We start from the raw sequence: 27884 nt of genomic DNA, 5'->3' as shown, positions 1-27884 counted from the left end.
TAATTTTTTAATTTGTTAATTTTTTAATTTATTTATTTATTCATTTAAAAAAAAAAAGAAGTTATTTTTATTTAATTTTTTAAAGAATTTATTAATCAATCAAACAAAACAATACACAACAATACCATAATAATGCAATCCAATTCCAAAACCAAACCCGACGCAGCAACACTCAGAACTTCAATAAACAGAGCAATTGAGAGGAGACACAAACACGACACAGAACAATCCAAAAGTAGTGAAACAAAAATGAATATTATCAACAGTAACAATTTCAACATATCAGTGATTAAAAATCCCTCATTGACATTATCATTACAGACATTAATTTAAAAAAAAAAAAAAAAAAGAACAATTGTGTCATTTTATTTCTAGTAATATGCTGTAAAGACCACCGTAAAATTTATTTTAATTTTTACAGTGTACAATTCAATGGATAACTTCCTTTTGTGATCAGAAATCCATCAGATATTTAAGTATTTATTTTTATTTTGACAAAAAATTTGTTGCAATATTGGATACTATTCCATTCATCCATTTTCTACCGCTTGTCCCTTTCGGGGTGGCGGGGGGGGGGGGGGGGGGGGGTTGCTGGAGCCTATCTCAGCTGCATTCGGGCAGAAGGCGGTGTACACCCTGGACAAGTCGCCACCTCATCGCAGGGCCAACACAGATAGGCAGACAACATTAACACACTAGGGACCATTTAGTGTTGCCAATCAACCTATCCCCAGGTGCATGTCTTTGGAGGTGGGAGGGGCCTATCCCCAGGTGCATGTCTTTGGAGGTGGGAGGGGCCTATCCCAGGTTGCATGTCTTTGGTTGGTGGGAGGAAGCCGGAGTACCCGGAGGGAACCCACGCAGTCACGGGGAGAACATGCAAACTCCACACAGAAAGATCCCGAGCCCGGGATTGAACTCAGGACCTTCGTATTGTAAGACACATGCACTAACCCCTGTACCACCGTGCTGCCTTTGGATACTATTATTAACCTCTTAAGGCCCAAGCTGTTTGTTTACATTCTTTGCTATTTGGGCTTATTGGACCCTCATTAGAATAAAAACTAAGAATCATCTTTTGATATGATGTACTTAGTCCATAAGTACACAAACGTGTACTTCATGTTTAGTGACATGCTAATTCTTATTTTTACATTTTTTTTTCCAAATTCCCATTGTATGTTATACTCTTCTGACACCACCAGATGGCAGTATAAGTGTCCACATAAGTTGCCATAAGACCCCAATTCAGTAGTGTACACGATTTTGGAAATAAGAGCTAAAAGGTGCTGTCCACGCATGTGGCCACTAAGCCTTTAGAAAATGTATGCAATTTCATGCCGTACATAAATTTATTTGTCAAAATGTACAAAAAAATATAAGGTTGTTTATCGACGCATATTATTTTCAGGTGTTTGTGGGCCACATAAATGATGTGACGGGCCAGATCTGGCCCCCGGGCCTTGAGTTTGACACCTGTGAGTTAGGACGTACAGCAGAATTAGTAGGTCTTAGTACGTACCATCATGAAGTCTGACTTCGGGTACAGCATGCAGGTGCGGATGCTCTCGTTCCTGTAGTTGAAGCTGACCATGTCGAAGCCGATGGCCTCCGGGATGGCCAGGATGAGCGACAAAAGCCAGATGGAGACGATTTCCAGGACGGTGAAGAGCGGAATGCCGACGCCCTGCACTCGACTCCAAGATGCGACTGCTCGATACCTGCGACACGGGAGGGGGGAGGGGGAAATGACCGTGGATCAGTTAAGCGATGCCATTTGTTTTTGATCGAAGTCCTCTTGTCCTGTCGGGTTATACCGATCTGAGCCAGATCATTACGATCCAAGCTGGGGATGAAACGATACACGGTTCATGGTTGAATTATTGTAAGTTTCCAAGACGGTTCGTAGAACTGTCTAACAATTGTATGCATTTAGTATCCATTAGGGTTGTACGTTTGTGTGTATATATATATATATATATATATATATATATATATATATATATATATATATATGTATATATATATATATATATATATATATATATATATATATATATATATATATATATATATATATATATATATATATATATATATATATATATATATATATATATATATATGTCTTAATTACATTATCCAAAAAATAGTGCTCGATACCGTGGTAGAGCGTAATATGTATGTGTGGGAAAAAAATCACAAGACTATTTCATCTCTACAGGCCTGTTTCATGAGGGGTTTACCTCAATCCTCAGGAAATCTCCTGAGGATTGAAGTAAACCCCTCATGAAACAGGCCTGTAGAGATGAAATAGTCTTGTGATTTTTTCCCCACACATATATATATATATATATATATATATATATATATATATATATATATATATATATATATATATATATATATATATTAGTATAACAACTAGCTTGCTCTCCTGAATGTAAACAAAAGGGTGGGTCTACACAGATATCGACTGTAACAATATCAAGTACAAGAGCTGTATCTAGTCGATACTACAGTGGTTACATCGATATTTTTTTATCACCACAAAGTCGTTTTTCCTTTATTAAATTTTTATTATCTTTATAAAGCCAAGAAATATGTCCCTAAACACATGAAGACATCGGGGGCCACATTGAGAGAAAAAATGTGTCTGGGGGGGGGGCCAAGTTGTATGTGTGTATAAATAATAAATACACATTTATCTGTAAAAATCTGCTGTACAGTATGTGTGATTGGCTCCCTTTTTTTTCAGGAACACTAATACCAAAAGTCCCAATGTCTGATAGAGTTCTAAAAAAGAATGCAATTTTACATTTTTTTACTGAATGGGACACCCAAAATGTACATGAAAATAAAGGAAGGGAGATTTACAATATTAACTATGAACAATAAAACACTGAATATTAACAACATATGAACATATTTTACTTCTCAGACCAGCTCCTCGATAGTTTTGTATCTTTTACAATCAAGCAAAACGCAACAAAAATGTAACAAACACCAAAATATGAATGCAAAGTGTAATAAACACATATTTCTGCATAAAAGTGATAATATATCATATTGTAGGTGTTTATTACACTTTGTATTCATATTTTGCTGTTTGTTACATTTTTGTTGTTTTGCCTGATTGTAAAAGATACACAACTATCGAGGAGCTGGTCTGAGAAGTAAAAGATGTTCATATGTTGTTAATATTCAGTGTTTTATTGTTCATAGTTAATATTGTAAATCTCACGTAAAAGAGGAGCGATGTTCATATGTTGTTAATATTCAGTGTTTTATTGTTCATAGTTAATATTGCAAGTCCCGCGTAAAAAAGGAGTGATTTCATATGTTAATATTCAGTGTTTTATTGTTAATAGTTAATATTGTAAATCCCACGTAAAAGAGGAGTGATTTCATATGTTGTTAATATTCAGTGTTTTATTGTTCATAGTTAATATTGTAAATTCCACGTAAAAGAGGAGCGATGTTCATATGTTGTTAATATTCAGTGTTTTATTGTTCATAGTTAATATTGTAAATCCCACGTAAAAGAGGAGCGATGTTCATATGTTGTTAATATTCAGTGTTTTATTGTTTTCATAGTTAATATTGTAAATCCCACGTAAAAGAGGAGTGATTTCATATGTTGTTAATATTCAGTGTTTTATTGTTCATAGTTAATATTGTAAATCCCACGTAAAAGAGGAGCGATGTTCATATGTTGTTAATATTCAGTGTTTTATTGTTTTCATAGTTAATATTGTAAATCCCACGTAAAAGAGGAGTGATTTCATATGTTGTTAATATTCAGTGTTTTATTGTTCATAGTTAATATTGTACATCCCACGTAAAAGAGGAGCGATGTTCATATGTTGTTAATATTCAGTGTTTTATTGTTCATAGTTAATATTGTAAATCCCACGTAAAAGAGGAGCGATGTTCATATGTTGTTAATATTCAGTGTTTTATTGTTTTCATAGTTAATATTGTAAATCCCACGTAAAAGAGTGATTTCATATGTTGTTAATATTCAGTGTTTTATTGTTCATAGTTAATATTGTAAATCCCACGTAAAAGAGGAGCAATGTTCATATGTTGTTAATATTCAGTGTTTTATTGTTTTCATAGTTAATGTTGTAAATCCCACGTAAAAGAGGATTGATTTCATGTTGTTTATATTCAGTGTTTTATTGTTCATAGTTAATATTGTAAATCCCACGTAAAAGAGGAGCGATGTTCATATGTTGTTAATATTCAGTGTTTTATTGTTCATAGTTAATATTGTAAATCCCACTTTCTTTATTTTCATGTACATTTTGGGTGTCCCATTCAGTAAAAAACTGTAAAATTCCATTCCGTTTTTTTGAGGTGGTCTGTCATAACTTTTTTAGAATTCTATCAGACATTGTGACTTTTGGTATTAGTGTTCCTGGAAAAAAATATAAACAGTAATATAAATCTCTCGGTTTTTTTTGTAATCTTGCTATCTTATCTATGTCTGTTTGATTGAACAATCAATCACAGTTGTTGTACACCTGTGTATATATATATAAAAAATATTCCTCTGTAAACTTATGCAAAGTTAAATCCCCCAAAATATATTTTGGTGTTTTCCTGTTTTTTTTCAGTTAATTGTAGCAATAAAAAAAGCATTCCCTTCCTCTATTTGTCTTATAATCTGTCTATGGCAGCACACCAAGCACAATAAACTGCAGAGTAAGCGACGACTGTCAAAAATGTTAACAATTCATGTTGAGAGATGATCAATTGTTTATCTTAAATATCTAATATTAATCATATTTCATGCACAAAGAGCCTCCTCCGAACAGACCGACCCATGTTGGCAGAGGGGGTCCGCCAGTTGGCTGCTATCATCCCTCCCCACACTTGTTCGCTCGCTTGTTTGTTTCATTAATGGTAAACCACTTGTCGAAATGTTTTAGTAAAACGCCATCAAGATTTTATGGGGCAAAAACAATATATTTTTCATGACACATTTGAATTTCTCTGTCGTACAACATGGCGGCATGTATATTTTACCAAGTGGTAAACGAATCCACCTTTTTCCCCATCCTACATTGTAGAAACAACAGAGAAGACATCTAATGACATAAGTTATGTTGTGTGTGTGTGTGTGTGTGTTCTTGTATTTCTACACTTCTTGAGACATGAAGAAGGAAAAGTATCTTCCATATGAGGAGGTGTGAACAAGTGATGACATAAATCATGGTCCCAATAACATTGCATCTAATAGAGAATGTCTCAAAATCTGTCAAAATGAGGTTGGTCCCAAAAAGGAGGGATTTTTCGAATTGGCTGTGTCGCTTTTAAAAGTGCTCCCCCTCAGGTCAACATATGAAATAACAAGTGTGTGTAAAAAATTGAAATACGCCCCCCAAGGGCAAAATTAATTAAAAATGTATATAGAGACATATTGTAATAACTTTAAGTAAATAAGGAAGATTAAAAAATAATTACAAACAAAAAATTTTAATAAATAAATAAAAAATTCTCACACTGTTTACTTTTTTCTTATAAAATTGGCAACAATTTCTCAAATTTCTTTCTTTTTCTGTAATATTGCAATATTTTCTCGTAAAATTATTACTTTTTTAATGTACAATCATTACTTTTTGATGCAAAATGGTGACATTTGTCATACAAAATTCTGAGGTATCACAATCTTGCCAATTTGTTTGTTGTTCTTGTAAAATAGTGAAATTTTTTGAGTAAAATTATGACTTTTGTCATAATTTTTGGCAAGTAAAAGTCTGATAATTGTTATATCGCCGACATTTTAAAGTTTTCTTATAAAATTGTGACTTTTGACAAGTAAAATGACTCTTTTCATAAAATTGCCAAAATGTTAAGCTTTTCTCGTAAAATTGCGACTGTTATTGAGTAAAATTTCAACTTTTTTCATAATATTGCACAAATGTTCAGTTTTTCATGTAAAATGTTGACTTGCCTTAAGTAAAATTATGACTTTTATTATAATACTGCCAAAATTCCAAGTTTTTCTTGTGAAATGTTGACCTTTTTCTTGTGAAATTCCAACTCATTTTTCACAAGCTTTTTTATATTTGCATAGTATGTATATATTATTAATGTTGTAAATACACATCTTTATATATCTAGAAAGGGTGGTCCTAAAGAGGTAGGCATTTTTCTCAGGTCTCAAGAAGGTGACAAATACAAGAATGTTTGTGTGTGTGTGTGTGTTCTTGTATTTCTACACTTCTTGAGACATGAAGAAGGAAAAGTATCTTCCATATGAGGAGGTGTGAACAAGTAATGACATAAATCATGGTCCCAATAACATTGCATCTAATAGAGAATGTCTCAAAATCTATCAAAATGAGGTTGGTCCCAAAAAGGAGGGATTTTTCGAATTGGCTGTGTCGCTTTTAAAAGTGCTCCCCCTCAGGTCAACATATGAAATAACAAGTGTGTGTAAAAAATTTAAATACGCCCCCCAAGGGCAACATTTATTAAATATGTATATAGAGACATACTGTAATAACTTAAAGTAAATAAGGAAGATTAAAAAATTATTACAAACAAAAAATGTAAATAAATAAATAAAACATTCTCACACTGTTTACTTTTTTCTTATAAAATTGGCAACAATTTCTCATATTTCTTTCTTTTTCTGTAATATTGCAATATTTTCTCGTAAAATTATTACTTTTTTAATGTACAATCATTACTTTTTAATGCAAAATGGTGACATTTGTCATACAAAATTCTGAGGTATCACAATCTTGCCAATTTGTTTGTTGTTCTTGTAAAATAGTGAAATTTTTTGAGTAAAATTATGACTTTTGTCATAATTTTTGGCAAGTAAAAGTCTGATAATTGTTGTAATATCGCCAACATTTGAAAGTTTTCTTATAAAATTGTGACTTTTGACGAGTAAAATGACTCTTTTCATAAAATTGCCAAAATGTTAAGCTTTTCTCGTAAAATTGCGACTGTTATTGAGTAAAATTTCAACTTTTTTCAAAATATTGCACAAATGTTCAGTTTTTCATGTAAACATTTTTTGACTTGCCTTAAGTAAAATTATGACTTTTATTATAATACTGACAAAATTCTAAGTTTTTCTTGTGAAATGTTGACCTTTTTCTTGTGAAATTCCAACTCATTTTTCACAAGCTTTTTTATATTTGCATAGTATGTATATATTATTAATGTTGTAAATACACATCTTTATATATCTAGAAAGGGTGGTCCTAAAGAGGTAGGCATTTTTCTCAGGTCTCAAGAAGGTGACAAATACAAGAATGTTTGTGTGTGTGTGTGTGTGTTCTTGTATTTCTACACTTCTTGAGACATGAAGAAGGAAAAGTATCTTCCATATGAGGAGGTGTGAACAAGTAATGACATAAATCATGGTCCCAATAACATTGCATCTAATAGAGAATGTCTCAAAATCTATCAAAATGAGGTTGGTCCCAAAAAGGAGGGATTTTTCGAATTGGCTGTGTCGCTTTTAAAAGTGCTCCCCCTCAGGTCAACATATGAAATAACAAGTGTGTGTAAAAAATTGAAATACGCCCCCCAAGGGCAACATTTATTAAATATGTATATAGAGACATACTGTAATAACTTAAAGTAAATAAGGAAGATTAAAAAATAATTACAAACAAAAAATTTAAATAAATAAATAAAAAATTCTCACACTGTTTACTTTTTTCTTATAAAATTGGCAACAATTTCTCATATTTCTTTCTTTTTCTGTAATATTGCAATATTTTCTCGTAAAATTATTACTTTTTTAATGTACAATCATTACTTTTTAATGCAAAATGGTGACATTTGTCATACAAAATTCTGAGGTATCACAATCTTGCCAATTTGTTTGTTGTTCTTGTAAAATAGTGAAATTTTTTGAGTAAAATTACGACTTTTGTCATAATTTTTGGCAAGTAAAAGTCTGATAATTGTTATAATATCGCCAACATTTGAAAGTTTTCTTATAAAATTGTGACTTTTGACGAGTAAAATGACTCTTTTCATAAAATTGCCAAAATGTTAAGCTTTTCTCGTAAAATTGCGACTGTTATTGAGTAAAATTTCAACTTTTTTCAAAATACTGCACAAAAGTTCAGTTTTTCATGTAAACATTTTTTGACTTGCCTTAAGTAAAATTATGACTTTTATTATAATACTGACAAAATTCTAAGTTTTTCTTTTGAAATGTTGACCTTTTTCTTGTGAAATTCCAACTCATTTTTCACAACAAGCTTTTTTATATTTGCATAGTATGTATATATTATTGTTGTAAATACACATCTTTATATATCTAGAAAGGGTGGTCCTAAAGAGGTAGGCATTTTTCGGAGGGCTCAAGAAGGTAACAAATACAAGAATGCGTGTGCAAAATTCATTAAAAATGTATTTAGAGACATACTGTAATAATTTGAAGTAAATAAGGAAGGTTAAAAACCAATTACAAACAAAAAAAAAATATATATTTTTTTTTACTAAAGCAGTCTTTTTCTCACAATGTGTTGACTATTTTCTTATAAAATTGGGAACAATTTCTCTTATTCTTTCTTTTTCTGTAATATTGCAATATTTTCTCGTAAAATCATAATTTTTTAATGCAAAATGGTGACATTTGTCATATAAAATTCTGACTTATCACAATCTTGCCAATTTTTTTGTTGTTCTTGTAAAATAGTGACTTTTTTTAGTACAATTATGACTGTCATAATTTTTGCCAAGTAAAAGTCTAATTATTGTTATAATATCGCCAACATTTTAAAGTTTTCTTATAAAATTGTGACTTTTCTTGAATAAAATGACAACTATTTTCATAAAATTGCCAAAATGTTAAGCTTTTCTCGTAAAATTGCGACTGTTATTGAGTAAAATTTCAACTTTTTCCATAATATTGCACAAATGTTCCGTTTTTCATGTAAAATTTTGACTTGCCTTGAGTAAAATTATGACTTATTATAATACTGCCAAAATTCTAAGTTTTTCTTGTGAAATGTTGACCTTTTTCTTGTGAAATTCCAACTAATTTTTCACAACAAGCTTTTTTATATTTGCATAGTATGTATATATTATTAATGTTGTAAATACAAATCTTTATATATCTAGAAAGGGTGGTCCTAAAGAGGTAGGCATTTTTCGGAGGTCTCAAGAAGGTAACAAATACAAGAATGTGTGTGTGTTCTTGTATTTCTACCCTTCTTGAGACATGAAGAAGGAAAAGTATCTTCCATATGAGGAGGTGTGAACAAGTGATGACATAAATCATGGTCCCAATAACATTGCATCTAATAGAGAATGTCTCATTAGCACCCCTGCTGGTGACATCTATCAAAATGAGGGTGGTCCCAAAAAGGAGGCATTTTTCAAATTGGCTGTGTCTGTTTTAAAAGTGCTCCCCCTCTGGTCAACATATGAAATAACAAGTGTGTGTAAAAATTTGAAGTGCTCCCCCTCTGGCCAACCTATGTAATAACAAGTGTGTGTAATAAATTGAAATACGCCCCCCTAGGGCAAAATGTATTAAAAATGTATATAGAGACATACTGTAATAACTTGAAGTAAATAAGGAAGATTAAAAAACAATTACAAACAAAACCTTTAAATATTTTTTTTTACTAAAAGCAGTCTTTTTCTCACAATGTGTTGTATTTTTTTTTTTTATAAAGTCGGGAACAATATCTCTTATTCTTTCTTTTTCTGTATTATTGCAATATTTTCTCGTAAAATCATTATTTTTTACTGCAAAATGGTGACATTTGTCATATAAAATTCTGACTTATCACAATCTTGCCAATTTTTTTGTTGTTCTTGTAAAATAGTGACTTTTTTTAGTGCAATTATGACTGTCATCATTTTTGCCAAGTAAAAGTCTGATTGTTGTTATATCGCCAACATTTTAAAGTTTTCTTATAAAATTGTGACTTTTGACGAGTAAAATGACGACTCTTTTCATAAAATTGCCAAAATGTTAAGCTTTTCTCGTAAAATTGCGACTGTTATTGAGTAAAATTTCAACTTTTTTCATAATATTGCACAAATAATCCGTTTTTCATGTAAAATTTTGACTTGCCTTGAGTAAAATTATGACTTATTATAATACTGCCAAAATTCTAAGTTTTTCTTGTGAAATGTTGACCTTTTTCTTGTGAAATTCCAACTAATTTTTCACAACAAGCTTTTTTATATTTGCATAGTATGTATATATTATTAATGTTGTAAATACAAATCTTTATATATCTAGAAAGGGTGGTCCTAAAGAGGTAGGCATTTTTCGGAGGTCTCAAGAAGGTAACAAATACAAGAATGTGTGTGTGTTCTTGTATTTCTACCCTTCTTGAGACATGAAGAAGGAAAAGTATCTTCCATATGAGGAGGTGTGAACAAGTGATGACATAAATCATGGTCCCAATAACATTGCATCTAATAGAGAATGTCTCATTTATCTATCTATTAAAATTAGGGTGGTCCCAAAAAGGAGGCATTTTTCAAATTGGCTGTGTGTCGCTTTTAAAAGTGCTCCCCCTCTGGTCAACATATGAAATAACAAGTGTGTGTAAAAATTTGAAGTGCTCCCCCTCTGGCCAACATATGTAATAACAAGTGTGTGTAAGGAATTGAAATGTGCCACCTTTGGCCAAAATGATTAAATAAAACAAATATGTATATAGAGACCTACTGTAATAACTTGAAGTAAATAATGAAGATTAAAAACCAATTACAAATAAACAACAAAACAAAAAAATCTTTTTTTTTTATATTTGCATAGTATGTATATATTATTAATGTTGTAAATACACATATTTACATATCTAGAAAGGGTGGTCCTAAAGAGGTAGGCATTTTTCTCATGTCTCAAGAAGGTAACAAATACAAGAAGGTGTGTGTTTGTGTGTGTTCTGCACACTGCAACTTTCATTTCCTGCACGGTGGGGACTCATCATAACCCTGACCTTAAACTGACCTGCATCTCTTTTATCAAAGCAACTTTTTCTTGAAAACAAGCTGCACTTGAACATATCTCTTTCCCATCACGGAGGTCATTAAATGTGTCTCCCTTGATTGGGGCCCGGCCAGCCTCTTATCTGGCTAGTTATGTCTGCCGTGCACGCCGACATGGCACCGAGCTCTTCTGCACTCGGCGGTCATTATTTTTTCATGGGGGAATTTCTATTAAAGGCCCGGTCCGGTCCGAGATCAACTTGAACCGTGCACTCCCTGCAGATGCTAACACACACAATGGATGTTGCAAAATAGCTGCCCATTAAAGCATACTAATGCTTGGTGATTTAACCCCCAATTCCAACCCTTGATGCTGAGTGCCAAGCAGGGAGGTAATGGCTCCCATTTTTATAGTCTTTGGTATGACTCGGCCGGGGTTTGAACTAGGGCTGCAACAACTAATCGATTAAATCAATTAAAAAAATAGTTGCCGATTAATTTAGTCATCGATTCGTTGGATCTATGCTATGCGCATGCACAGAGGCTTTTTAAAAAAAAAAAAAAAAATTTAATTTTTTTTATTTTTTTTTTAAAATAAACCTTTATTTATAAACTGCAACATGTACAAACAGCTGAGAAACAATAATCAAAATAAGTATGGTGCCAGTATGCTGTTTTTTTTTCAATAAAATACTGGAAAGGATAGAAATGTAGTTTGTCTCTTTTATCCGATTATTAATCGATTAATCGAAATAATAATCGACAGATTAATCGATTATCAAATTAATAGTTTGTTGCAGCCCTAGTTTGAACTCACAACCTACCCATCTCAGGGCGGACACTCTAACCATTGATTGATTGATTGATTGATTGATTGATTGATTGAAACTTTTATTAGTAGATTGCACAGTACAGTACATATTCCGTACAGTTGACCACTAAATGGTAACACCCGAATAAGTTTTTCAACTTGTCCACGTTAATCAATTCATGGTAAAAACTAGGCCACTGAGGACAAAAATTAAGACTAAAGTTTGCAATTCAATTTTATTGACAGTTTAATTACAAAACATTAATTTATTTATGTATTTATTATTGATTTAGTTAGAATGTATTTCTTTTAAGCACTGCGTCGCATGTAAATGAATTGTCGTCAGTTTTTATGAGTCCCTTCTTTTTCAGTATGTTTGATTACCGTATTTTTCGGAGTATAAGTCGCTCCGGAGTATAAGTCGCACCGGGCCGAAAATGCATAATAAAGAAGGAAAAAAACATATAAGTTGCATTTTTTGGGGAAATTTATTAGATAAAAGCCAACACCAAGAATAGACATTTGAAAGGCAATTTAAAATAAATAAAGAATAGTGAACAACAGGCTGAATAAGTGTACGTTATATGAGGCATAAATAACCAACTGAGAAGGTGCCTGGTATGTTAACGTAACATATTATGGTAAGAGTCATTCAAATAACTATAACATATAGAACATGCTATACGTTTACCAAACAATCTGTCACTCCTAATCGCTAAATCCCATGAAATCTTATACGTCTAGTCTCTTACGGGAATGAGCTAAAGGGGAGGGGAAGTAAAAAAAAAAAAAAAAAAAAAATTGTTTTTATTTTTTTGTCATAAAGAAATACAATCATGTGTGCTTACGGACTGTATTCCTGCAGACTGTATTGATATATATTGATATATAACGTATATATTGTGTTTTTTATGTTGATTTAATTAAAAAAAAATATATATATATTTATTTTTTATTTTTTTATATAATTTCTTGTGCGGGGTGGCAGGGGAGGGGAAGTAAAAAATTTTTTATTTTTTTATTTTTTTATTTTTTTGTCATAAAGAAATACAATCATGTGTGCTTACGGACTGTATTCCTGCAGACTGTATTGATTTATATTGATATATAATGTATATATTGTGTTTTTTATGTTGATTTAATTTAAAAACATTTTTTTTATTTTATTTTTTATAATTTCTTGTGCGGCCGCGGCCCGGTGGTTGGGGACCTCTGATATAACGTACACTTATTCAGCCTGTTGTTCACTATTATTTATTTATTTTAAATTGCCTTTCAAATGTCTATTCTTGGTGTTGGGTTTTATCAAATAAATTTCCCCCAAAAATGCGACTTATACTCCAGTGCGACTTATATATGTTTTTTCCTTTTTTATTATGCATTTTCGGCCAGTGCGACTTATACTCCGGAGCGACTTATACTCCGAAAAATACGGTAATTCAGTGTTAATATTTGAGTGGGCTCCGGGCCCCTGTGTAGTGGAAAAGTTGGACTCTGAGGTCAAATAGGTTAATAGGTTAAAAACCCCTGCTGTATTATATCCCGCTGAGTGGATAACAAGTGCAAAATTAGGTTATGGAAAAGCCATTATATTTAAACTTCATTAAAGAATTGATCTCTGCCTTCCTTTGTGCAACCTTGACTATACACACTCACTCTTAGGATCCAAAAGGGATCCGCTCTTAAGTGTCGTAAGTCAATAATCTTTTTTTGTTTTGTTTTTATGTTCAACTTTTGAAATCTTTTAACAACTTTATCAAATTCTATTGATACAAAGTCTTGATATATTCAATGTCTATTAGCCTTTTTGTAAAAAATAAAAAAATGGGGGGGAAAAAATGCAAAATATGCAATTATTCTAAAAATAAGTTGGAGAGTGGAATATTTGAGGTTGGTTAATGGGTCAATAATTCATGACAAGAGTGATTTTGATACCGTAGAAAGAGAGAGAAAGCAGGCAGGACTTGGTTTGAGTTTATTGAGTTAAACTTTGAAATATATCTGCTACGTTATATACACATGCCCAAGATCGTTTTAATGGCAGTTTAAATCATTGCACCAAAACAATATTTTCTTGTCTAAAAAATGAAAAAATATAATGATAAAAACTTATAATCGACAGATTAAAAAAGCAAAACGTGACTTATTCTCAACAATTTTTTAACTGTCATTTCTCAAAAAACCAATAATGAAATAAAATTAATGGTGCTATGAATTGGCATATTTAAGGCTCCAATTACTTTACATTAAATATTGCACTCTGAAATATTTTTGGAGGGAAATATTGCATATTTTGTGTGTTCGCCATATAAAAAAACTGTTTTCTTTGTAAAAAAAAATAAATTAAAAAAGGCGTAAAACAAACAAAAAAATACATTAAAAAAATATAAAAACTTATAATAGACAGATTTAAAAAAAAAAAAAAAAAAGAAAAGGAAAAAAAAGTGACTTATTTTCAACACTTTTTAAACTGTCATTTCTCAAAACAATAATAATGAAATAAAATCAATGGTGATATGAATTGGCATATTTAAGGCTCCAATTACTTCACATTAAATATTCCACTCTGAAATATTTTTGGAGGGAAATATTGCATATTTTGTGTGTTCGCCATATAAAAAAAAACTGTTTTCTTTGGGGAAAAAAGGCATAAAACAAACAAAAAATACATAAAAAATAAATAAAAACTTATAATCGACAGATTTAAAAATAAAAAAGTGACTTATTGTCAACACTTTTTAAACTGTCATTTCTCAAAAAAACAATAATGAAGTAAAATCAATGGTGATATAAATTGGCCTATTTAAAGGCCTACTGAAACCCACTACTACCGACCACGCAGTCTGATAGTTTATATATCAATGATGAAATCTTAACATTATAACACATGCCAATACGGCCGGGTTAACTTATAAAGTGACATTTTAAATTTGCCGCTAAACTTCCGGTTCGAAACGCCTCTGAGGATGACGTATGCGCGTGACGTAGCCCGACGAACACGGGTATGCCTTCCACATTGAAGCCAATATGAAAAAGCTCTGTTTTCATTTCATAATTCCACAGTATTCTGGACATCTGTGTTCGTGAATCTGTTTCAATCATGTTCATTGCATTATGGAGAAGGAAGCCAAGCAAGCAAAGAAGAAAGTTGTCGGTGCGAAATGGACGTATTTTTCGAACGTAGTCAGCCACAACAGTACACACCCGGCGCTTCTTTGTTTACATTCCCGAAAGATGCAGTCAAGATGGAAGAACTCGGATAACAGAGACTCTAACCAGGAGGACTTTTGATTTGGATACACAGACGCCTGTAGAGAACTGGGACAACACAGACTCTTACCAGGATTACTTTGATTTGGATGACAAAGACGCAGACGTGCTACTGTGAGTATGCAGCTTTGGCTTTTTTTTGCGTATGTACGTAACTTTTTTAAAATATATAAGCTTTATGAACCTTGGGTTAGGTGAACGGTCTTTTGGGCTGAGTGATTGTGTGTGTTGATCATGTGTTTGAATTGTATTGGCGTGTTCTATGGAGCTAGGAGCTAGCAGAGGAGCTAGGAGCTAGCATAACACGTACCGTACCGTAAGTGCGCGTCACGTACGTAACTTTTTAAAAATATATAAGCTTTATGAACCTTGGGTTAGGTGAACGGTCTTTTGGGCTGAGTGATTGTGTGTGTTGATCGGGTGTTTGAATTGTATTGGCGTGTTCTATGGAGCTAGGAGCTAGCAGAGGAGCTAGGAGCTAGCATAACAAACACGCAGGTGTTATTATGCAGGATTAATTTGTGGCATATTAAATATAAGCCTGGTTGTGTTGTGGCTAATAGAGTATATATATGTCTTGTGTTTATTTACTGTTGTAGTCATTCCCAGCTGAATATCAGGTACCGTGAGTATGCAGCCTTGGCTGCTAAACATTCGATAACTTGACCGTATGTGCGCGTCACGTACGTAACTTTTTAAAAATATATAAGCTTTATGAACCTTGGGTTAGGTAAACGGTCTTTTGGGCTGAGTGATTGTGTGTGTTGATCAGGTGTTTGAATTGTATTGGCGTGTTCTATGGAGCTAGGAGCTAGCAGAGGAGCTAGGAGCTAGCATAACAAACACGCAGGTGTTTTTATGCAGGATTAATTTGTGGCATATTAAATATAAGCCTGGTTGTGTTGTGGCTAATAGAGTATATATATGTCTTGTGTTTATTTACTGTTGTAGTCATTCCCAGCTGAATATCAGGTCACCCCCGGCTCTCACAGCATCTTCCCTATCTGAATAGCTTCAACTCCCCACTAGTCCTTCACTTGCACTTTACTCATCCACAAATCTTTCATCCTCGCTCAAATTAATGGGGAAATTGTCGCTTTCTCGGTCCGAATCTCTCTCACTTCATGCGGCCATCATTGTAAACAATAGGGAACTTTGCGTATATGTTCAACTGACTACGTCACGCTACTTCCGGTAGGTGCAAGCCTTTTTTTTTATCAGATACCAAAAGTTGCAATCTTTATCGTCGTTGTTCTATACTAAATCCTTTCAGCAAAAATATGGCAATATCGCGAAATGATCAAGTATGACACATAGAATAGATCTGCTATCCCCGTTTAAATAAAAAAAATTCATTTCAGTAGGCCTTTAAGGCTCCAATTACTTCACATTAAATATTCCACTCTGAAATATTTTTGGAGGGAAATATTGCATATTTTGTGTGTTCGCCATATAAAAAAACTGTTTTCTTTGGGGGAAAAAACGACATAAAACAAACAAAAAATACATAAAAAATAAATAAAAACTTATAATCGACAGATTTAAAAAAAAAAAAAAAAAAAAAGGGACTTATTGTCAACACTTTTTTAACTGTCATTTCTCAAAAAAATAATAATGAAATAAAATCAATGGTGATATGAATTTGCATATTTAAGGCTCCAGTTACTTCACATTAAATATTCCACTCTGAAATATTTTTGGAGGGAAATATTGCATATTTTGTGTGTTCGCCATAAAAAAACTGTTTTCTTTGGGGAAAAAAAGGCATAAAACAAACAAAAAATACATTTAAAAAAAACAAAAACAAACTTATAATCGACAGATTAAAAAATAAAAAATAAAAAGTGACTTATTTTCAACACTTTTTAAACTGTCATTTCTCAAAAAATAATAATGAAATAAAATCAATGGTGATATGAATTGGCCTATTTAAGGCTCCAATTACTTCACATTAAATATTCCACTCTGAAATATTTTTGGAGGGAAATATTGCATATTTTGTGTGTTCGCCATATACAAACAATGTTTTCTTTGGGAAAAAAAAGCATAAAACAAACAAAAAATACATTAAAAAAAACCCAAAAAACTTATAATCGACAGATTTAAAAAAAAAAAAAAAAAAGGGACTTATTGTCAACACTTTTTTAACTGTCATTTCTCAAAAAAATAATAATGAAATAAAATCAATGGTGATATGAATTACTTAACATTAAATATTCCACTCTGAAATATTTTTGGAGGGAAATATTGCATATTTTGTGTGTTCGCCATATAAAGAAACTGTTTTCTTTGGAGAAAAAAAGTAATAAAACAAACAAAAAATACATTAAAAAATAAAAATAAAAACTTATAATCGACAGATTAAAAAATAAAAAATAAAAAGTGACTTATTTTTAACACTTTTTAAACTGTCATTTCTCAAAAAATAATAATGAAATAAAATCAATGGTGATATGAATTGGCATATTTGAGGCTCCAATTCTTTGGGGGAAAAAAAAGGCATAAAACAAACAAAAAATACATTAAAAAAATAATACAAACTTTTGACTAAAGGCATAAAAAAACATTAGTAAAAAAGTAAACAAACCTGAAGTTGGCCTTACACACACATCTACATAGATGCAGTTACCTGCAATTTCCCTTCCCTCTCTACCCTAAACCTTGACCAACAAGTGGTTAACTTTTTTTTAAATTTTAATTTTTTTTTTTTTTTTTTACGACTGTTTTGCATTTAAAAAAGGTCAAATGTCACTCCGTAACACTGGGATATGGGAAAACGTGTGCGACGACAGCAGGGGCCACTGACCTGTCCACGCTGAGGGCACACAGGTTGAGGACGGTGATGCCCACTGAGGCTTTTTGCAGGAAGGGAAAGAGCTTGCAGAGGCACAAACCCACGGTGCTGTCGTCAAACGGCCAGCGTGACGCCAGAAGCTGGCGGGGGGGAAAAAAAACAAAGATGGGTCACTTCTAAAGCACAAAGAGGCTTAACAAAATTGGATATCATGGATAAAAAGCAGGGATTGATGCTGATTCCCATGCTGATCAGCCATGAGCGATATCGGCCGATACCAACAACGACCACGTGCTAACTGTAAAACTTCATGCTGAGTGCTGTTGACAATTCAATATCAACACAAATAGCTGAAATAAGCAGGGGCGTCCATGAAAAAGACGTTGCTTGGATGGCAACATATGTTGCTCCAAAACCTGTATGTACCTTTCAGCATTAATGGTGCCTTCACAGATGTGTAAGTTACCCATGCCTCGGGCACTAATACACCCCCATACCATCACAGATGCTGGCTTTTCAACGTTGCGCCTATAACAATCCGGATGGTTCTTTTCCTCTTTGGTCCGGAGGACGCGACGTCCACAGTTTCCAAAAACAATTTGAAATGTGGACTCGTCAGACCACAGAACACTTTTCCACTTTGCATCAGTCCATTTTAGATGAGCTCGGGCCCAGCGAAGCCGGCTGCGTTTCTGGGTGTTGTTGATAAATGGCTTTGGCTTTGCATAGTAGAGTTTTAACTTGCACTTACAGATGTAGCGACCAACTGTAGTTACTGACAGTGGTTTTGAGCCTATGTGGTGATATCCTTTACACACTGATGTCGCTTTTTGATGCAGTACCGCCTGAAGGATCGAAGGTCCGTAATATCATCGCTTACGTGCAGTGATTTCTCCAGATTCTCTGAACCTTTTGATGATATTACGGAGCGTAGATGGTGAAATCCCTAAATTCCTTGCAATAGCTGGTTGAGAAATGTTGTTCTTAAACTGTTGGACAATTTGCTCAGGCATTTGTTGACAAAGTGGTGACCCTCGCCCCCACCCTTGTTTGTGAACACCTGTTCCCAATTAGCCTGTTCCACCTGTGGGATGTTCCAAATAAGTGTTTGTCAACTTTCTCAGTCTTTTTTTTGCCACTTGTGCCAGCTTTTTTAAAAACATGTTGCAGGCATCGAATTCCAAATGAGCTAATATTTGCAAAAAATAACAAAAATGTCCAGTGTGAACATGAAATATCTTGACTTTGCAGTCTATTCAATTGAATATAAGTTGAAAAGGATTTGCAAATCATTGTATTCTGTTTTTATTCTTATTTATTTATTTATTTATTCTTATTTATTTATTTATTTATTTATTTATTTATTTATTTATTTATTTATTTATTTATTTATTTATTTATTTATTTATGTATTTATTATTTATTCATTTATTCATTTATTTATTTACCATTTACACAACGTGACAACTTCACTGGTTTTGGGGTTTGTAATTGCCGTAATGGAGGTGGTTATTAGCTTATTGGAGCGGCTCCACACTGTGTATGGAGACACATAATTAACTGCATGAATACAGTGTCAGAAGGAGGGTTCAGCATTAAAAGGCATTCATCCGCAATACCAATCAGGTTCTGACCGGTCTTGGCATGAACGTGTTTTGGAGCGTTCTATCTGAGCACACATAATAAATCATCAAGCACCTTTTGAGGAAGGCCAAGAACGGAGATGATGAGTGAAGTGTAATGGTGTCCATTACTGGCTCTTAACGTCTCATCTCATACTGAACACATCCTGTTTATAGTCTTCAAAAAAAAACCATACGCCTGGTGCAACTTTACTTATTCCGACTGGAGGCCGCGGGACTGCGGCGGAGAGGACATGAGATGCATTACGCTTGAAGATAAAGAAAGAAGCTTCCTGGCCCTCCTATTGTTTACTCCAGCTGTTTAAGTTTCCCACAGAGGGGCCGAAAAGGGAAGGAAGACCACCTTGCTCTTTTTTTTTTAACTTTTTTTTTTTTTTTAGCCCGTGATTATTTTTGGGCCATGCCGAGGATAAGCTTCAAAGTGGTCTCAGCGTCATTGTGCTTCAACACTTTGTTTGGGATTATTGTTTCCCCTTTTTGTATTGTATTGTATTGTACTGTATAATGCATATGTTCCTTTTGACTGTACACGTACTGTAAATCCCCATCCATCCATGTATAATGTATTTATATTATTCACATGTGAATAATGCTGTCTAATAGCCTGTATTTATATTATTCACATGTGAATAATGCTGTCTAATAGCCTGTATTTATATTATTCACATGTGAATAATGCTGTCTAATAGCCTGTATTTATATTATTCACATGTGAATAATGCTGTATAATAGACTGTATTTATGTTATTTACATGTGAATAATGCTGTATAATAAACTGTATTTATATTACTCACATTTGAATAATGCTGTATAATAGACTGTATTTATATTATTCACATGCTGTATATTAGACTGTATTTATATTATTCACATTTGAATAATGCTGTATAATAGACTGTATTTATATTACTCACATGTGAATAATGTTGTATAATACACTGTATTTATGTTATTCGCATGTGAATAATGCTGTATAATAGACTGTATGTTATTCGCATGTGAATAATGCTGTATAATAGACTGTATTTATATTATTCACATGTGAATAATGCTGTATAATAAACTGTATTTATAGTACTCACATGTGAATAATGCTGTATAATAGACTGTATTTATATTCACATGTTAATAATGCTGTATAATAGACTGTATTTATGTTATTCACATGTGAATAATGCTGTATAATAGACTGTATTTATGTTATTCGCATGTGAATAATGCTGTATAATAGACTGTATTTATAATATTCACATGTGAATAATGCTGTATAATAGACTGTATTTATATTATTCACATGTGAATAATGCTGTGTAATAGACTGTATTTATATTATTCACATGTCAATAATGCTGTATAATAGACTGTATTTATGTTATTCACATGTGAATAATGCTGTATAATAGACTGTATTTATCTTATTCACATGTGAATAATGCTTTATAATAGACTGTATTTATAATATTCACATGTGAATAATGCTGTATAATACACTGTATTTATATTATTCACATGTGAATAATGCTGTATAATAGACTGTATTTATGTTATTTGCATGTGAATAATGCTGTATAATAGACTGTATTTATGTTATTTAAATGTGAATAATGCTGTATAATAGACTGTATTTATATTCACATGTGAATAATGCTGTATAATAGACTGTATTTATGTTATTCGCATGTGAATAATGCTGTATAATAGACTGCATTTATGTTATTCGCATGTGAATAATGCTGTCTAATAGACTGTATTTATATTATTCACATGTGAATAATGCTGTATAGCAGACTATATTTATATTATTCACATGTGAATAATGCTGTATAATAAACTGTATTTATATTACTCACATGTGAATAATGCTGTATAATAGACTGTCTTTATATTATTCACATGTGAATAATGCTGTATAATAGACTGTATTTATATTATTCACATGCTGTATATTAGACTGTATTTATATTATTCACATTTGAATAATGCTGTACAATAGACTGTATTTATATTACTCACATGTGAATAATGTTGTATAATAGACTGTATTTATAATATTCACATGTGAATAATGCTGTATAATAGACTGTATTTATATTACTCACATGTGAATAATGCTGTATAATACACTGTATTTATATTATTCACATGTGAATAATGCTGTATAATAGACTGTATTTATGTTATTCACATGTGAATAATGCTGTATTATAGACTGTATTTATGTTATTCAAATGTGAATAATGCTGTATAACAGACTGTATTTATATTCACATGTGAATAATGCTGTATAATAGACTATTTATATTATTCACATGTGAATAATGCTGTATAATAAACTGTATTTATGTTATTCGCATGTGAATAATGCTGTATAATAGACTGTATTTATGTTATTCGCATGTGAATAATGCTGTATAATAGACTATTTATATTATTCACATGTGAATAATGCTGTATAATAAACTGTATTTATGTTATTCGCATGTGAATAATGCTGTATAATAGACTGTATTTATGTTATTCACATGTGAATAATGCTGTATAATAGACTGTATTTATGTTATTCACATGGGAATAATGCTGTATAATAGACTGTATTTATGTTATTCGCATGTGAATAATGCTGTATAATAGACTGTATTTATATTATTCACATGTGAATAATGCTGTATAATAAACTGTATTTATATTATTCACATGTGAATAATGCTGTATAATAGATTGTATTTATATTATTCGCATGCGAATAAGGCTGTATAATAGACTGTATTTATGTTATTCACATGTGAATAATGCTGTATAATAGACTGTATTTATGTTATTCGCATGTGAATAATGCTGTATAATAGACTGTATTTATATTATTCACATTTAAAAAATACCTAAGTGTTTATTGTTTATTGTGAGCGAACTGTGGTGCTGAATTTCCCCCAGGGATCAACAAAGTACTTTCTATTCTATTTTCAATTTATTGCCCCGCCACACATTTTAAAGACAAAATAAACACATCCCGGATTAGAACACTACACATAAAAGCTAGACTATGCAACTTGGGAGCCGCTAAAATGCACTGGCCAAACCTAAATGCTAACGTTAGCATGCTAACAGTTAAAATGCATCAAGTACCAAGTCGTATCACAATGAAGCATGCGCTTGTTAAATTGGCTAACAAGTTAGAATGCTGATTTATGCATGCTAACAGTTAAACAAATTAATAATCTTAGTAAACGTAAACAAACGTAAACAACAACAAAAGTTAGCATGTGTCAAGTACCAAGTTATATGACTCCAAAGTGTTCGGCTGCAAAATACATTCTAACATGCCACCTTTTTACCTGCATCCTGCCTCCCGCTGTTTCCGACATCTACAAAGCAATTAGCCACCGGCTGCCACCTACTGATATGCAAGAGTATTACACGGTTACTCTGCTGAGCTCTAGATGGCACCGACCACTCAACAACAACACATCATTTGCAGACTATAATTACTGGTTTGCAAAAAATATTTTTAACCCAAATAGGTGAAATTAGATAATCTCCCACGGCACACCAGACTGTATCTCACGGTGCCGCGGCACAGTGGTTGAAAAACACTGCTTTAAAGCACAAAATGCATCAAAGTGGCCGCCGCAGCCTTCACCCGGGAAAGGTTAGGACACCCCGGCGTAAAAGTAGATTTGGTGCATTCCTTGTGGTTGAAGTGGTTTATCTTCATATTTTCCTAATGACTGCAGATAAGCCGTGACTAATGTCCCGGGTCAGCACCAGGCTGCACATGTACGCTGCAGCCTGGGTTTGTTCGAGCCAGCGCCTCTCATCACCAGGAAGATAACGCCTCCCAACGCTGAGTACGCTTTCCCGTCTGTTTGCGCCCCGCCTCGCTGCAGACACTTTTGTTTACGTGTTGGTCGCCCTATGGATGCACGCCATCTTTGACCATCAGCTTGGAGACTTGGAGCGTTTGTGGCGTTTATCCCAGTTTGGCCTTCTAATATCCCAGTCCAGATGGGATTTATGCACTGCAAAAAGTCAGTGTTCAAAAACAAAACAAAAAAATACAAAAATGAGGGGTATTTTACTTGAACTAAGCAAAATTATCTGCCAATAGAACAAGAAAATGTGGCTTGTCAAGACTTTCCAAAACAAGTCAAATTAGCTAACCTCAATGAACCCAAAAATACCTTAAAATAAGTATATTCTCACTAATAACAAGTGCACTTTTCTTGGTAGAAAAAAAAAACGAGACCTTTTTGCTCAATATGTTGAAAAATATTCTTAAATGAAGTAAAAGCTAGTGCCATTATCTTGACAGAATAATATGCGCTCGGCATTACATTTCTTGAAACCAGCAAACTTATACTAAAAACAAATTTATTGTTCTGAATGGAAAGGCAACAAGGCAATCGCTTGTTACTCTCGGGGTCTCCTAGCCGCTCAGGCAAATCATATGGTCTAAAAATGCATTTTTCCATCGATAACATGACATCATCGCGCCAAGTGAGTGCTCTTTCAGTCAATAAGTGCGCATATATACAGCCCGGCCCCCGGCCAAAAATTTTTTTAATTGTAATTTTGAAGAATTCATCTGGACGTCCATGAACTATTTCTGTTCAAAATTGTTAGAAATGTCACATGTTAAATGTTTCAATATTAACTGTCAGTTTACTGTACTGTGCCAACTGTACTACTATATGAGTACGTGTTTTCTATTGTTTCATTGAAAATAAAACAGTTGTTTTAACTATGAGACACAATTGTGTCAAAATCATAATTTTTTTTTCATGCTTGAAGTAAGAAATGATTACTTTAAAAAAGTAGTTTTATACTTGTGAGTGTTGATGACACAGCTTTGCAACAGTTGATATTCTAGTTTCAAGCATGTTTTACTCAATATAGCTCATCAAATCTCAGCAACAAGCTGTAATATCTTACTGAGATCATTTAGGACCAAAACCCTTAAAACAAGTAAAACACTCTAACATAAAATCTGCTTAGTGAGAAGAATTATCTTATCAGACAGAAAATAAGCAAATATCACCCTAATTTGAGATATTTAGTCTTCCTTAGATTTCAGTTTTTGCAGTGTACCGTACAACCCGAATCGTGATACAGTTTTCAGTAGAGATGATAAATGCTTTAAAATGTAATATCGGAAAGTATCGGTATCGTTTTTTTAATTATCGGTATCGTTTTATTTTTTTTATTTTTTATTTTTTTTAAATTAAATCAACATACAAAACACAAGATACACTTACAATTAGTGCACCAACCCAGAAAACCTCCCTCCCCCATTTACACTCATTCACACAAAAGGGTTGTTTCTTTCTGTTATTAATATTCTGGTTCCTACATTATATATCAATATATATCAATACAGTCTGCAAGGGATACAGTCCGTAAGCACACATGATTGTGCGTGCTGCTGGTCCACTAATAGTACTAACCTTTAACAGTTAATTTTACTCATTTTCATTAATTACTAGTTTATATGTAACTGTTTTTATATTGTTTTACTTTCTTTTTTATTCAAGAAAATGTTTTTAATTTATTCATCTTATTTTATTTTATTTTTATTTTTTTAAAAAAGACCTTATTTTCACCATACCTGGTTGTCCAAATTAGGCATAATAATGTGTTAATTCCACGACTGTATATATCGGTATCGGTTGATATCGATATCGGTAATTAAAGAGTTGGACAATATCGGAATATCGGATATCGGCAAAAAAGCCATTATCGGACATCCCTAGTTTTCAGCCATTTTGCCCATCCCTAATATCGATCCATAATCGTAATCGCGATATTTTAACCAGCCCTTTTTCATCAAGTTTGCGATGAATTTGAAATGATTTCTTGGACACCAGATGGCGAGAAATTGGCGGGTCAACAAGCATGTTTGATGTTGTGGAGGGAAAAGGGCTCACCTTGTAGACGTTGATGGGAATGTCAATGAGGATGTACATGAGGTCCCCCAGGGCCAGGCTGGCGATGAGGGCGTTGGGCCCGTTCCTCATGCACTTCTGCTGGTATATGATCCTCAGCAGGGTGGCGTTGCCCACCAGACCCACCACAAACACCACAACGGAGATGGCCGTGTTGATGTACTTAAAATAGCTCTTTATGGAAGTGATCCCGCGGCACATGGGCGGCGGCGGCAGGGGCTTCCTTTTGACCGTGGCGTTCCCCCAGCCGGGCCCCTGGTTGTGCGCGGCCGGCCCCCAGGCGTCCGTGCTGGGCACGAAGGCTCTGCGCGGGCCGGGAGGCCGCGGGGTGGAGAGGAGGAGCAATCCGGCGTGTTGGCCGTCCTCCGCCGCCTTGTTCACTTGGCACATTCCTCTGGCTGCCACACAGCACGTTAGCACCAACATATGCGCCACCGCCGTGCCCATGTCGGAACGCAGTCCGGGCTTTGATGCCGCTCCCAACTTCTCGCTGGCGAGGGGAAAGAAACGTTAGTTTGGGGGGGGGATCAGCAAACAAGCCGACAAGTTGGTTTGGCAACTGTTCTACTGGGGAGCAGACAGGAAGTTAAACAACTTTGCTCAGATGGATGAGACCACTCTTTTTATACATGTTGTGCTACTGCAACGCACTTCTGGTTCTTGTCGGGATCCCCAGCAAGAACATCCACAAGCTGCAAAACATACAGAATAGTGCTGCTAGGATCCTGATGAGAGTGCGGAAATATGACCATATCACACCAACTCTCAAATCCCTTCACTGGCTTCCTGTTCCACTCAGGATTGAATTCAAAGTCTCCCTACTAACCCACCAGTGCCTCCATGGAAATGCCCCCCCTCTACCTCAAAGAACTACTCACCTCCCAAATCATCCGCTCCGGACAGGCTAACCTCCTCCAACCTCCGAGGACAAAGCTACGAACAATGCTCCGCCGCTCCCAGTCTGTGGAACGCTCTCCCTGACCACCTGAGGGCACCACAGACTGTGGATGCTTTTAAAAAAGGCTTAAAAACCCTTCTTTTAAAAAAAAAGCCTTTTTTTTCTTTAGATATATGCGTACTAGTTTTAGCTATTTGGCTGTTCTAGTTTTTATTTGTATTCATTTTTTATTATATTATATTTATATTTTATTAAAGTCCGCTGACATGTCATCTTTAAACAGTGCCGTGTATGACGTGGGTTACACTTGAATTGCTATTGCGACATCCGGTGGACACATTTAGTACAGCAGTTGCTTTCATTAATAAATTGCAGCTTATTTTTATACTTAGGAAACTCATGTTGCGGGCCGGATTAAACCTGTTTGGTAGGTTCCGTAGGTTTGACACCCCTGCTGTGGATGCTTATGCTTTTTGTACAAGTTTAATTGTACGAAAATATTTTAAAAATGATGACAGTTCTGTTGGAGAAGGCCCTTTAGAATGAATAATTAAAAATATAATGAATAAATACAATAACAATGTCAAATAATATACAGCTGTGGTCAAAGGTTTACATACACTTGTAAAGAACATAATGTCATGGCTGTCTTGAGTTTCCAATACTTTCTACAACTCATATCTATGTGTATATCTGTATATATATATATGTGTGTATGTATATATGTTAGTATATCTGTGTATATTTATTCATCTGACATCACATGGACAAAGATAAGACCTTCCGGAGGGAAGTTCTGTGGTCAGATGAAACAAAAATGGAGCTGTTTGGCCACAATACCCAAGAATATGTTTGGAGGAGAAAAGGCGAGGCCTTTAATCCCAGGAACACTATTCCTACCGTCAAGCATGGTGGTGGTAGTATTATGCTCTGGGCCTGATTTGCTGCCAATGGAACTGAAACTGTTTCACTCCTCACTCCTTCAACATGACAGATGGACAAAAGGAGCACCCAGCTGTCCTGTCTTCTTAATCATAGGAGGAGGAAGTGGCTCACCAGGAAGAGCGTGAGCAGCTGCAAACAATCAGTCAATCATAATTCATCTAAAACATCCGATAATTCATCAACATCATCATTGGCATTATTTGATTTCATTGTCAAAACAATTAATAAATAAATAATATAGATAGGCTATAATGGGACAATAAAAAAGGAGGATTACCTCCAAATTCTTCGGGACAAGCTAAAATCATCAGCCCGGAGGGCGCAGTTGGGTGTTCCAACTGAACAATGACCCCAAACACACGTCAAAAGTGGTAAAGGAAGGGCTAAATCAGGCTACAATGAAGGTTTTAGAATGGCCTTCCCAAAGTCCTGACTTAAACGTGTGGACAATGCTGAAGAAACAAGTCCATGTCAGAAAAACCAACACATTTAGCTGAACTGCACCAATTTTGTCAAGAGGAGTGGTCAAATATTCAAGCAGAAGCTTGTGGATGGCTACCAAAAGCGCCTTATTGCAGTGAAACTTGCCAAGGGACATGTAAGCAAATATTAACATTGCTGTATGTATACTTTTGACCCAGC

General features: G+C 33.8%; 1 protein-coding gene across 2 annotated transcripts in view; it reads right to left on the bottom strand.

The window, feature by feature from the left end:
* ednraa (endothelin receptor type Aa) overlaps window positions 1-27884 on the bottom strand; it is a 42802-nt gene that overhangs the window by 13004 nt on the left and 1914 nt on the right. Inside the window, exons 1-4 of one of the 2 annotated variants that reach the window (XM_062032286.1) lie at window positions 26278-26419; window positions 25382-25889; window positions 17829-17956; window positions 1523-1721 (exon numbers count right to left, since the gene is read on the bottom strand). In XM_062032286.1, coding sequence (XP_061888270.1) covers window positions 1523-1721; window positions 17829-17956; window positions 25382-25846 — 792 coding nt within the window. In that variant the 5' untranslated portion in view covers window positions 25847-25889; window positions 26278-26419. Of the gene's footprint in view, window positions 1-1522; window positions 1722-17828; window positions 17957-25381; window positions 25890-26277; window positions 26420-27884 lie in introns of those variants that run through there. The other variant, XM_062032285.1, reaches the window with a different exon arrangement.

The sequence above is a fragment of the Entelurus aequoreus genome, linkage group LG22, assembly GCF_033978785.1.
Source record: "Entelurus aequoreus isolate RoL-2023_Sb linkage group LG22, RoL_Eaeq_v1.1, whole genome shotgun sequence".
NCBI lineage: Eukaryota > Metazoa > Chordata > Actinopteri > Syngnathiformes > Syngnathidae > Entelurus > Entelurus aequoreus.
The sequence above is the reverse complement of the archived record's forward strand: the minus strand, read 5'-3'. Positions and strand labels throughout refer to the sequence as shown.